Source organism: Ammospiza nelsoni, chromosome 4, assembly GCF_027579445.1.
Source record: "Ammospiza nelsoni isolate bAmmNel1 chromosome 4, bAmmNel1.pri, whole genome shotgun sequence".
NCBI classification, from domain to species: domain Eukaryota; kingdom Metazoa; phylum Chordata; class Aves; order Passeriformes; family Passerellidae; genus Ammospiza; species Ammospiza nelsoni.
The window spans coordinates 29,392,178-29,405,944 of record NC_080636.1 but is presented as its reverse complement, the minus strand read 5'-3'; the positions used below and the strand labels follow the sequence as shown (position 1 = coordinate 29,405,944).

The following is a 13,767-nucleotide window of genomic DNA, read 5'->3' as shown; positions in this document are numbered from 1 at the left end:
CCTTGTGGTTGCACAGGATGTGCTGTATAAATAGTTATAGAACAGAACAGGGGAAAAGATCAATTATGTCACTGATCTGTCTTATGACAGCAAGGATGCCAAACAGAGACACCTGGGACAAAAGGTTTCAGTAACCCAATCACAAAATGCCATCAGGCCACTAGAGGCATCCCTTATTTCACTTATTGTATGCAGTCACTGAAGTTTTCTACACAGATTGGTCAAAGCCAGAACTGCTAGTCAATTTTGCCAAAGTTTTGCAAAACTTTAGTTAATTAGAAATAAAGGAGAGAGGGATATAGATGTTTTATGGGGTTGTAAAAAACAGCAGAGAAAAGGAATTCTTGCAAATATTGTTTTTCCTCTATGCTGTCCCCATTCTTTTTAGGACAAGAGTAGAGAAAAACATTTAGAATTGCATTTAATGAGTTTTATATTTTCAGGCATGGGTTAGAACTTATTTCACTTCAAACTGAGAACACTTAATTTAAAGCTTTAAGCATTGTTTTAAAAAAGCCTATCTCTACTGTAGCAATAGTTAAAATGTCCACTTACATAAATGCATACAAAATCTCCACTTAAAATACATCTTTAAAATTATTTGAAGGCAAATCTACAGTGAGGCCTGAGTTTCCCTCCACAGATTCAAGCTTTGCCACATCTCAATTTTTAATAAAGTTTTTAAAGAGAAGTCTGTAATTGGTGTAACTGCCAAACACTTTCATGCATCCTGTGTCAAAAGCAAAAACATGCAGTGCTCCACAGTCTGGAGACCAAACTCGAAATTTTCACAACCACAAGATGAAGAAGGCTTTATATTCAAGTTTAATTTTAAACAGAATTTCAGTAGACCAAGAAGAAAAACTTAGGTTTTAATTATCACTGTTATTTAAATAATATAAGAGATCTTGAAAAATGGAGAATTTATTTTTTAAACTATAAGTAAAATTGAATATATGCTAAACACTTCCCATTCACCACAAACTTTTTTTCCTCCTTTCCTTTTCTCCACTCGCTTTACCATGTTCCCTAATACACCTTTCAATTAAATACACACACAGAACACTGAACAGAAGAAAAGAATGTTAGAGATCATTGAAAACAGCACCAAGAGATAAAGTAAGAAACTAAGTAGTATTCTTTCAATTCTGGAGCAAGACCAAGGACAGCAGGTTTTGCTGGCCCTAGGTCTGAATGGGTGAGAATTGCCACCTTTATGGTGAACCACTATCAGAAATTAGATGGGAAAAACATTTTTAAGTGGAAGATGCCATTCTGGCTGCAACATGGAAATAATCAATAACTGCAAATAAACACAACAGGCTCACTATGAAAGGAAAACAAAAACTCATGGTGCAGAAACAAGGGGATAGTGCCAATCTATCCCAGTTACTTTCATATAAAACAGGAAAATATGATCAAGACTGAAGACTCTCTCAGAAAAATTACCATATTTAACACCTTAAGCCTTAAAAAAACATACAGCTGCTTCTATTTAATTTTAAAAATAACAACTAAACAAACAATAACTTGTTCTTTATGGTCATGATGAGGGGAAGTACTTCTCAAGTAATCAAGTTTGGTTTTTTTTAAAACTTGGATTGGGAAACCAGTTTCTTCTCTCTAGTCCTTTACCTCTCTTTCTGGACAACCATGTCAACAAACACAAACACAAAGCACAGAGAAAGCAGGAAACTGAGATGTGGGTTGATTTTATCTCATGAGATACACATTTCAACCCCACTACATTAGCTTTTCTCTTGCAGTGTCACTTCAAAACAATTCAGTGTGTGTTCGACCATTTTTCCAACTTCCCAAAAACAAGCTGTGTATAGAACATCTTCAGTTCACTTAACACATTTAACTTCCATCACCTTTACCTGTTTCCACTGTGCTTCTGGACAGTGGTGTGAACAGCAGTGTCCCACAGCACAATATCCTGCACTCTTTCAATTCACATAATTTTCCTCAGAACAGTTTTAAAAATGTTACTTCCAAACTACTTGCTGTAATTACAAGTCCCATTTTTCACATACAGATGTTTTCCTCATTAAAGATATTGGGTAAACTACTACAGCTTTTAACATGAAGGTTATGGGGCAAGAAGAGTCAGATTTTAGCTCTAACATATACAACACAGAAGCATGCAGTGTATAAAACCCTGAGAAAAACCAAGTTATACTTTATTTTAAGCTTGCATTTAAAGCGAAGCAAGAACGTACAATATTGTAATAGTTTCTGTAAAGATGCAGTCATAGATACTATGCCTATGTCAACATAAAGCCAAGGGTTTGTCTGTATGAGCAATCTGTTGTCTTAAAAGCAAAATATTAAACAGAAATGGAAAATGGCAGCAAAAAGATCCAGAAGACTGGGATGTGTTAGTTTAAATCAGTTAACAAGGAAAACACTGAATAACAAGCTTTACAGAGGAGAAATACCTGCTTGAACTGCAATACCAAATAGGTGGACAAATAAACAAGCATTTCCATCCTATTATGTACCACCTCCACAGTAGGACTGGGAAACTTTCTAAAAAGTAGTTGTACATGTCTATTTTAATTTGCCATTATTTACTTGTTAGGAAAAGGATCTCACTTAAAAGATAGATTATTTCAGCTATCTTGGTAGCACAGCTGGCGCTCCACATGAAAGTGTCAACAAAAGTTGCAGTGCCAGCACATCACAGCAAGAGAGAATCAAGTGTCAAACATTAAACACATTTTATTAAGGAAACCTAATAAGTTAAAGTTTTGAAAAGAAGTTAATTATAGCAGCACAAGGGCAACACATTTACTGCTTACTCATTCCAGAAAGAGTGGAAAAGGCAATGAATGCCTAGAGTGAAGGTGTTCACTTTTCACAGTGATGCTCAAGGGATTTATTTCAATTATCAGATTACTTATCTTGCTAAGACCAGAGTCCCACCACTATTTAAATACTTAAATAAGAATTTTACATACTAACTTTGGCCTTGCAAAATCATAGAATATTGTGAGTTGGAAGGGACATTGAGTCTAACTCCCAGCTTCATGCAGGGCAATCTAAAAGTCAAACCACATGCACAAAAATGTTGTCCATATGTCTCCTGAACACCTACAGGTTTGGGGAAATGACCACTTCCCTGGGTACCTTATTGTGTGCCCAACCACTCTCTCAGTTAGGATCTCTTTCCTAACACCACAATTGTACTCCTCCTGAAGTAGATTTAAGTAATTCCTTCCATTCTTGTCACTGGACACCAGTGGGAAGTCATCCTTGTTCTTTTACATCTTTAGCTTGTAAGCCTTAATAACCTACATAGTTCTTTAAAGAAAAACAAAACAAACAAAATCCTAAAATTTGGACCATCCTTCTCTTTGTCTGAGCTGCTAGTTCAGAGACAGAATCAGCTGTAAAAACTCTACAGTTTGGTTAAAAGCTAACTCCTCCCATAAATGAAGTTATAGTGACACTGTAGAGACTACTGGGTGGCCTAGCACTTAGCAGGCAAAAGCCTGGCCTGAAATCTAGGGTAACCTGGGAAGAGAAGCACAGGCAGCTTTAGCAGCATTGAAATCTGGAAAAGGCAAGTATGTACACTACACATTTTTGCACACTTCCCTATTTTAATACAAAAGTTGGTGAAGATAAGCTGTTGATATGAATCTGAAAACTGCTCCTTCCTCCACGTCTCCCTTACCCAGAGGACAGCTCGAACAGAGCACCATCACCTTCACCTGCACTCACACACACACAACTGCGGCCATCGCTTTGATGCTCGTTATTAACTCAGGGCATTTCGTTCCCTTGGCACCACAAACACGGGTTTAACTTCCACCTCCCGCGGGCTCCTCGCCCCGCCGGGCTGCCAGGCCCCTCTAGCCCACCGCAGCCCAGCGGAGCCCGGCGCAGGAGGGGGGCTTTGCTCAGCACCGGCCATTTCAAGGCCCAGGGCAGCGCAGGGCACGGGCACGGGCCCGGGCACGGACAGCACGCTGGGCACGGACAGCACGCTGGGCACCGCCATCCCGCCGCTCCTCCCTGCGCTGCCGCTGCCCTGGAAACGCCGCCGCCGCCGGCGGCCATCACCTCCGAGCGGGGCAGGGCAGGGCAGGGGCACCGCCTGCCCGGCGCCTCCCGCCCCACCGGCGCCCCGCTCGGGGCTGGGGAAGGAGCGGGGCAGGCAGAGCGCGAGGGACGCCGGGCGGACGGACGGGGACATGGGGACTCCGGAGAGGGAGGCAGCGCGACAAGGCACCTCCGGCCGGGCGCGATGGCGAAAGAAGCGAACGTCTCTACCTCCTTCTTTTTCTGTCCTCCCCCGAGCTGTCCGCAGAGGAGGAGCAGGAGCAGCAGCAGCCGCAGGGGGAGGCAGCCCCCGGCCGGCAGGTGCGGCAGCGGCCGCGCTGCCCCGGCACCCAGCGCCATGTTCCGCCCCCGCCGACGGCACCTGCCGCACCGCCACGCTGAGCCGGCCCGCGCCCGGCCAATCGCAGCGCCCCGCGGCGCGGAGCCGCCTGGGAAATGTAGTTCTGCGGGCACTGAGGGGCAGGCTCGGCTCGACTCGGTGCGGGTGCTGCGGGCAGCGCTACGGTTCCGCCCGGCCCGGAGGGTTCCGCACGTCCTGGGAGGGTTCCGCACGTCCTGGGGGCTCTCCTCGTCCGGGGAGTTCTGCCTGCCCGGTGGGTTCCTTCCTTCCGCCCGCCCGGGGGGTTCCGCCCGCCCAGGGGAGGTTCTGCCGGCCCGAGTGGTTCTGGCCGCCCTGGTGGGGGGTTCTGCTCGACCGGGGAGTTCTATCTGCCCGGGCTCAGCTTCGCTGCTGCTCCCGGCTGTCCGCAGCGCACCGTGCAATCCTGCACGGAGACTGTAAAACAAAACAAGACAAAACACCATAAAACCCCACCAAAACCAGACCCAAACTACAAAGACTTCTTTCTTATATGTTTATGCGCATACACTTTTCAGATTTCATTAGGCACGCACAAAGACAGCTTTGCAGAAAATAATATCAATGCAATATTCTGATACAATTAATTCGAATTTAATTCCCAGAGCATTAACTGTGCAGGTCTAAATTGATATTCTGATTCATGATACAGTCCTCAAGTCAGTGATTGTGCATTTTTTGAAAGTGCATGCTGCAGTGCACAGGATAGGTAATGTTAAATTAATGAGCACATACTTCTCTTTTTTCCCTTAGAATTCCAAGAACACTCTGTGCTACATTAGTTACACACAGCTGTGCTGAAGACTCAGAAAGCAAAACTATTCATTTCTTTGGTGATTTTGCTGTATCACTAGAAAATTTTGTGCATTTTATAATAGAACACCACAATGAAATAGAAAGCTGTGGCCCCAGGAACATATTTTTAAGTATCTCCTTTTTTTGGACAGAGAATTTTTAGGTGGTATCATAATATCAGATGCTAGTCTGATGACGCATCAGGCATCTGAACACCAAGAAGTTAAAACATTAAATAGGCCATTTTTTTCTCTCTTCACTTATATTTGCAACATGTCTTTCAGGAGTTACATGTATCCCTAGGAATAGTAGAATGTATTCAAATAATCTAACAAACAGTAATTTCAATAGAGATCAGACTATTTGTTGTCAACATCCGTCAGATTCTGACCACTGTTGGGCAATAATAACAACCATAAAATGCTCTTCAACCATGACATTGGATTGCAGAGATTTCTAAGACCTCTGCACTAAAGAGACAGGATATATATGTCCTATATATATTATATATATATTGATATAATATATAGGTATATATATATTGATGAGATCTGTGTGTTTTTAAAAACACCTTTTTTCCTTGTCTTTATTTAGGTAGGAGATAAAAATTCAGAGGAAACTTTGCCCTGGAAGAAGAGAGGCATATGTTAATTACTGTGCTAAAAAATAACATTCCATTAGAAGATCTCAGGCCACTCTTGCTAAATCCAGAAGGTGATTTCACTGTAACCTTGTTTGAAAAACTCTTGGTATCCTCCTGAGCCTGATAAACAGTGGACCCTTCACATTACCACTGTATGAAAAGGGCATTAAAACTACTGAGAACATGAAAACAACTGGGAGCTCTTAATTCCTTTGACCCATTTGACACAACTCAACTCTAACTTTCAAATTTCTTACACTTATTTTTAACCAATAATCTCAATTCTCAATCTCCTGAAGTCCATACGTCAAGTGGGAAACAGCAACACAGACAGTTTTGGTTTATTTCTTTTCTGTTCAGAGGTTCATAAGAAGAGGAAGGAGTATAAGCCTGGAAAGAAGTGCAGTGCTAGAGAAGGTGAGATGAATGTGAAGGATTACATGAAATCTGACAGGTTTACATTTGCTGTATTGTTGTTCTTGAGAGTTAGCTCTGTTAACAGCATAATGAGGGGAATGGGCATTCTTACCTTAGAACATTTGTGGGTGCTGAAATGCAAATGACCTTGGGGGAAGGTCATGGGGACCTTGGGAACTGTGCAAGGGAAGCACAGTTTGGGTAAAAGTCTTCTAAAGGCTTAAAAAGAAAAATTGTTACCTATGCATGTCTTGTGAACCTAAATTTTCCTGTGAGATGTGTTAAATAAAAGTGTTGGAAAGCCTCCTGTGGGGTGGAAGACTGCCTTTCTTAGTGTCACAGTAGCCCTCCTAAGATGTAATAGAATAACCAGAGAGGAGCTGTGGGAATTGCCTAGAGCGGTTATCAGAGCAAACACAAAAGCAGTGTGAGGCTCAGATAGCAGAGACAGGACGAGTTCAGGAGCAGACAATGGAGAGAGGGAACGTAAAACAACAGCAAATGAAAAGAAGGTGCAGTAGTAAGCAGGTGCCCGATATGTGGCTCTGGAGACAAGGAATGTTGTGAAGCTTGGCTAGGGGGAATGAAGTGAGAAGCAGCTAACATGAACATGACGAGTCAACAAATCACTAACTCAAACCAGACCTTGCAATCCAGAAACATTTAAAAAAATTTAAAGACTGCAGATAGCTGCATGAAGGGGAAACATTAGCCTAACACTTCCCTAGGAGAAAAAAAAATCATGAACTGATTAAAAGCATTTTAGTAATTCTTTGAAAATTAGTTATTCCTATCTTGCGTGCATACTTTTCTGGTTTTAATAAGAATATTTAGCTATTGATTCATGAGTGAAGAGAATCAGTTATATATAAAGATCCAAAGGTTTATAGATGGAACTCAAGCCAGCATTTATTTTCTTTTCAAGCAGTGTCCTTAAAATTAAATATGACCTTTGTTATAGCCCATCAAGTCCTGACAGAAGACTTAAAGGAATTAGGGTTAGCCGTATAAACACATATAAAAGAAAGTTTCTGCTGTGATTGTCAGGTATCATTATTTTCCACATTTAACTGGAAAAAAATCCCACAACCCTACAAATATTTTTTGCAGCAGTACAGTATTGCAAGCTCCAAAACAACAAACTTATTCAGGTGTTTTGATTTTTATGAAGCCCATCTATGGAATATTTACTTACAGTAGCAGTCTGGCCAAATGAGAGAAATGTCACATGAAGCTTATATGCTTCAGCTTCCTGGAAAGAGGAATTGCATTTGTCAAATACAAGTTAACATTTAACTGACATGAAATGATACAGTTTGATCATTTTACTGAACTATGATGAACCATATTAGCTCTGGGAATGCTTTTGTGTTTCCTAAAACTAATGATGCTAAAATATTTTTATACTTTTCATTAAGACTGCAAGGATATATATATATATTGAAAAAAAAAAAAAAAGATTAATTTCACTGTGACCTGGGATCAAAATAAATAACGTGTCAGAACTTTCTGCAAGAACTTCAGACTTCTGTTCTAATTCCTGCATCTGAAATTTGTAGAGATAATAGGCTTGCAGACTGATTCAAGTTAATATAATCCTGCTTTTAAGGAGAAAGGTGTGGTGTGTAGGTGATGGTACAGGCAAAGTGTCAAAGGTGGTAGTAAGGGCTTCCACAAGAGAATATATTACAAACTTCTGAACAAACGCAGTTTCTTAAGTAAAATCTTTTACTACTTTTATTTGGTCATTTAACAGTCACAAGTCAGAAGTTGCAAACTTTAATGTTGAAAAATGGATTTTCTCTTACAATAAAATTTAAAGACATCCTCTTTTGGCTTTCAGCCGTCAACCTTCAGAGAGCCCTTTTTCATTCAAGCCCCATTGATCTCTCCCTACCCAATGAGCCACATCACATCCAATTCAGGTCTGAAGGGTGGTGTACTGAGTTATATATTCTCTTTCTGCTGTTGAAGATGAAGCGTGCAAAACAAAACTTAAGAGTTGCTGAGTGAAGCTGCCTCCCAGAGAGGCATGGTGCCATTAATCAATTGCTGTCATTAATAGGACTATTACTCCTCACAGATGTGCTTTTCAGGGTACTGAGGCTCTAGGGTTTGGACATTGCACAGATCTTGATGCATGCCATTGGAAAAAAACCTGCTCATGCAAATGGTTGGCAGTAGTGTAGCAATTGCTGATTTCTGTTCTGAGCTTTGTTTACTCTCCATAAATAAAACTGCCTAGCTACGTGTCAGCCATCCCAGCTTATCAGTTTATGGAGTGACCTATTTCACCCCTCCATTTTTTAGGGGGTGAGGGGGAAGAGAAGAAAATAAAAAAGGAAAATAAAAAGGAAACAAGGCAAAAAAGGGAAAAATAATTTTAAAAAGTTTAAAAAATAAATAAAAAAGGGAACAGTCGCCCAGGCTCGTAATACTGAAAAATACCAACCTAAATTGAAACCAGACTAATAATTTTAGTCATAATGTTTTGTTCCTGAACAAGACACACCAATCTCTTCCTTGGGAATACAGCTATAGTAGTTGCAACAAAGCACACTGTGTTTGCTTTTGCAAATAAATTTAATAGCATGCTTTATACCCCTCATATAAAAGATAAGTACTATCAAGCCAGATTGACTAGAAAAGCTCATACCAACTTCACTACAGTTTTTTCATTGAATTTAGTGTTAGTAAACTTCTTATTTGTGTATATCTACTGATATAAATATTTCTATCGTCCTATTTCACTGACTAACAAAGAATGCAAGAAATATTGGGCAAAGAATTAATAGTTGGATTTGAATATTCAGCATGAAATAATCTACATCTACACCAACACTCCATACATTTGAAACTTTCTTTGTTTGTCAACTTTCCTTGTGCTTTGTTCATAAATTGCTTTCATAATATTATGAGAAATTCATTGCATGTTATCTTGGATAAACAAACACATACATAATAGAATAATCCATATAGTCAGGGGAACTAAACCAGCAATCTTAGCATAAAAAGAATTTCTTAGGATATATATTATATTTTTATGGTTTAAACTTTTATGGGGACGAATACTTAAGGTATCTATCAGTCATGCTTGTTTTACTGTTATCACAGCAAATGAAAAAAATGGCACTCTTTATTAAGTGCTTTAATGGGAATCTTAAACTGAATCATCTCTCCCAGTTAAGGAGTATTCAAAAATAAGAAATGCCAGTGTTCTTTAGCTCTGTATTAATATGATGGTTTAATCACAATTTAGGGTTTATAAGCATGAAAAGGATAGAGTATCTTGAAAAATTAATCCCAGCAGTCTAATTAATCTAATCATCACAAATTATATTCTCCATCAATATCATATTTTCTAGTACACATAGATATATAAGAAGTGTAATTTATAGCTGGTCCAATAAACAATCTGCTTTCTATGTTACTGAACTGTTCCTACCTCAAGTATCAGGAGGTTTGTTAAGGTCTGTTGACCTTTCTGGAAAATATTTTTTGAAAAGACACTTATGAGAGCCAAATCAGCATTGTAGTGTAAGAACATATCCAGGTTGAAAATGTAAAGCATTTTAAACTTTTGGTGGGTTGACCTTGGCTGGATGCCACTGTCATTGCCCTCCGCAGCTATAGCAAATGGCTCATGGGTCAAAACAAGGGCAGGAAGTGATCATTCACCAGTTCCTGCCACAGGCAAAACAGACTTAGGGAAATTAGTTCCATTTATCAACAATTCAATCAGAATACGGTAATGAGAAATAAAACCAGCTCTTACAAATACTTCCCTGCCATCTCCCCCTTCTTCCTGGGCTCAACTTCACTCCTGAATTTTCTGCCTCTTCCCTCCAGTGTCACAGGGGGACAGGGAATGGGGGCTGCAGTCAGATCATCCCATGTAGTCTCTGCTGCTCCTTCCTCCCCAGGAGGAGGATCTCTCACACTATTCCCCAGCTTCAGCACAGGGACCCTGCCATAGGAGACCATCTTCCACCAACTTCTCCAACCTCAATCCTTCCCACAGGCTGCAGGTGTTCACAAACTGCTCCAGAGTGGGTCCCTCCCATGTGGTCACAAGTTCCTGCCAGCAAACCTGCTCAACTACAGGCTCCTCTCTCCGTTGGCCCACAGGTCCTGCCAGGATCTTGCCTCTTTGGGCATCCACCTGCTCTGGCAAGGGGTCCTCCAGGGTCTGAGGTGGATCTCTGCTCTGCCATGGATTTCCACGGGCTGCAGGGGCACAGCTGGTGAGACAAAACTCACCATGGTTTGTCTGTTCCCAGATGAAAAGATAAATCAGAAAAAAAAAAAGTCATACTTGGTTTGAAAGCCATTTAAACATCAGCTTACACAAAATGTCCTCAGTCTGTGTTAGGTTCTATGGGGACAATCTTTCAGCTAATTATTTAATACATATCCATATAAATGTAAGTACCCAGAGCAAAGAGATTCAGCTCTGGATTAGGAAATGCAAATCAGCTCCAGGAATACCAGCAGCAAAGCTAACAAGAGATTAGCATAGAAGCTGCAAAGCTAACAGGGGATTACCTTTCAGAAGAGCTTACTAGTTTATCGTCATGAACAAAAAAATATAACAAAAAAAGACAGGAACAAGAATAGCTATGAAGAAAAACATTCAGGGTAAAATTACTAAACTGTTCCTGCAGTGAATACATGGCACTACATTTCTAAGCACAGGCCTGAACACACACTTCACACTAGACCTTCTACCTCCAACAGGCTGCAAGTCAAGGGTGATTTTAAAGCGAGGTACTTTAAATTAAATAAATTTCAGAGCCTCACCCATATTATTCAGAAGCTGAGTTTCAAGCATGTTTCTGTACAGAGATAGTAGGACTCCCATTGTAAACAGGTAAAATGGGTTTGCCTTAGAAAATATAAAGACAGTAGGGCAGGGACCTTGAGTGCTTGGCTGATACTGCTTCAGTTTCCAGCACACACACTTGCACACACGTATATGAGTACAAACCTAAATAACACATCGGTCAAAAGAAGGGTGTACTGTTGAGAGGCACTAGGTACAAGAAGTTAAAAGGTTTGTAGAAATAACAGACCATATAAACAAAATGTTAAAGTAGTGATGTCCTAGGGAATACTGGAAATTGTATTAGTGCAACTGAAAGATGTCCTGAAATGTGGAAAGTGACACCCAAAGTTTATTTTGCCCACAGAATAGCAGAACTGCTTTGGTTATTTCACACTATTCAGTCCTATTTTAAAATGTTTACACTATAATTATGTCTCACTTAAAAACCCCAAGCTCCCTATGCTGAACTGTATTATCTGTCTGCATGGCAAGTTTGAAAAGACTGAGAAAGCTGAATTCAGTTCCGATGGGGTCTCATCTGAAATAATTTTCAAGGTTTGTCTTGTAAGGTGAATGCTTCAACACTGTGTTCTGCTTCAAGAGGAGCAAGCATTTGCTTTTCATTACCTCTGTTCCATAGACTAGCCAACAGACACCTTCCTGCAAAGAAGCTTGGAATTCATCGGTTTTGAGAATATCAGACATACCCACCTCTCACCTGCTCTGGTTTTCTATTAAGTGATTGGTTTGATCTGCTTTTTAAAATTTTAACTGTCAATAATTGCACAGTTTCTGTTCTGGAAGTAACAGGAAAATTATAACACATAAGGGATCTGAAAACTAATTGCAGTGAACTTCAGATCGTTTCCTAACCAACAACAAAACTGCAGTCCCTTAGAAAGTTAAAGATTGCAAAAAATACCTCCATACACTAGTAAATTAAGTAGGAAGCATTCTCTATATGAAACTGGGAGTATATATAAAGCATAACAAAGAAATTATTAATGTCTTAATTTGTTACAGCGTCTTCCTACTAGAATGGATACATATGAAATATTGTACATATTCATTTCTGTCTAAACCAACTATTTTGTCCTTAACTGTATGAGGAGTTAACTTACTTCATATGTGTAATGAAAGGCACATAAATTTTTAAATATTTTCAGTATTTACATTTCAAGGTCTTGATCCCATTCTTATCTCAGACTGCAGACAAAGCAAGTAGAGCACCATGCTGTATCACACTCAGTAAAATTTGTGTATACATCTCTGATCATTTGGACTAAAGCCCCACTGAAGCATTTTCTCTTCACAAATATTTCAGTGAATCACACCTGTTACAGATGAATTAGCAGCAGCATGAAAGGATATTGAGGTAAATCTGTGAGCCTAGCTCTCCAAAGAGCTTTAACCCAATGCAAGAGGCAAATCGTTTACCATCCCTATTTAGTAGACTACTGTTACATTGAAATTGGACAGGTGTAAATTAACATTATCCATACAAATTTACTTGAGATGCTAGATTAATTAAATTTTCCAATTTAATTATGCTGACATAATATTTGTGACATGCATATTGCACATTATTTCACTGTTGGGTAAGTCAATCTCAAACCATTAATTCTTGAAACCCTACCAATTATTATGCCTGCCTTAAATTTAAGAGTGTATTTGTGATGGTGTCACACCTGAATGATGCAGGTTAAGATGGATAATTTACCCAGAATTCTGTGCTTATTACTACTAAAACACAAAATAATACCTGCAACTTTTGAACTGCAGCACTACCTTTAACATATAAAAACATAATCTTTAATTAAAAAAAAAAAAATTGCATTGAATTTCCCGTGGAACTTGTAAAGTTGCTGCAAGTGTCCTTATGACAGTTCTGTGGGATGTAAGCATCTTAATATTGTAGGATTTGCTGAGAGTCTCCTAAGATTCTGGGGAAACAATTTCAGCCTGATGGCAATTAAGCCTCCAACACCAAAATCACCTGTTCCTATTTAACTATAATGTATCTGCTACAGTTACAACCCTCTACGACAATAGTCACATAATATGGTATCAGCAATACCAGAAAACAGCAATTATTTAAGAGAAAGCTGAAGATTTAGCTTTTTAATTCCCTTAACATATGGTTAGTAAAGATTTCAGGGTCTATTTTCAGAGTTTAAATTCTCCTCTATGCTGCTAAATAGTCTTGACTTAAATAAAGCTGTGAGTACTTTGCATGTTATGCTCTGAGTGTTCAAATTCATCTTCCTCCCACCTTTTTGCCCTCCCCCATGACACTCCTGAAAGATAGAGTCAATAATGGCACTGATTGTATGTTCTGGAAAATTCATCCACCTACACAGTGTTAGTAACAGACTCACAATTTTTCTTTCATTATTAAAAATACAATAAGCACTTGTGTTGGAAAGACTCATTTCTACCTGAACCTTCAGGTTCAACTAGGTAGTTTAGACTCCTTCTGGGGAAAGAACAGGGGCACTTATGATCTTACTACTTTTGAGAGGTAGCTTTGACATGCTACTTGCTAAGTCTCAGTAACTTACTGCAGTACAAGCAGTTGGATGGCCAGATTCAGAAAGAGCCTTTAAAAATGTCATTGCCATGCTTGCTGGGAATGGAGGAGCAAGATAAAATACTGAT

General features: G+C 39.6%; 1 protein-coding gene across 1 annotated transcript in view; it reads right to left on the bottom strand.

The window, feature by feature from the left end:
• The window catches only part of TUSC3 (tumor suppressor candidate 3), a 105,159-nt gene extending 100,734 nt beyond the window's left edge, over window positions 1–4,425 (bottom strand). The window contains exon 1 of the mRNA XM_059470462.1: window positions 4,282–4,425. Within this exon, the coding sequence (XP_059326445.1) occupies window positions 4,282–4,410 (129 nt within the window). The 5' untranslated portion in view covers window positions 4,411–4,425. The remainder of the gene's footprint in view (window positions 1–4,281) is intronic.
• Between the last annotated feature and the right edge of the window lie 9,342 nt (window positions 4,426–13,767).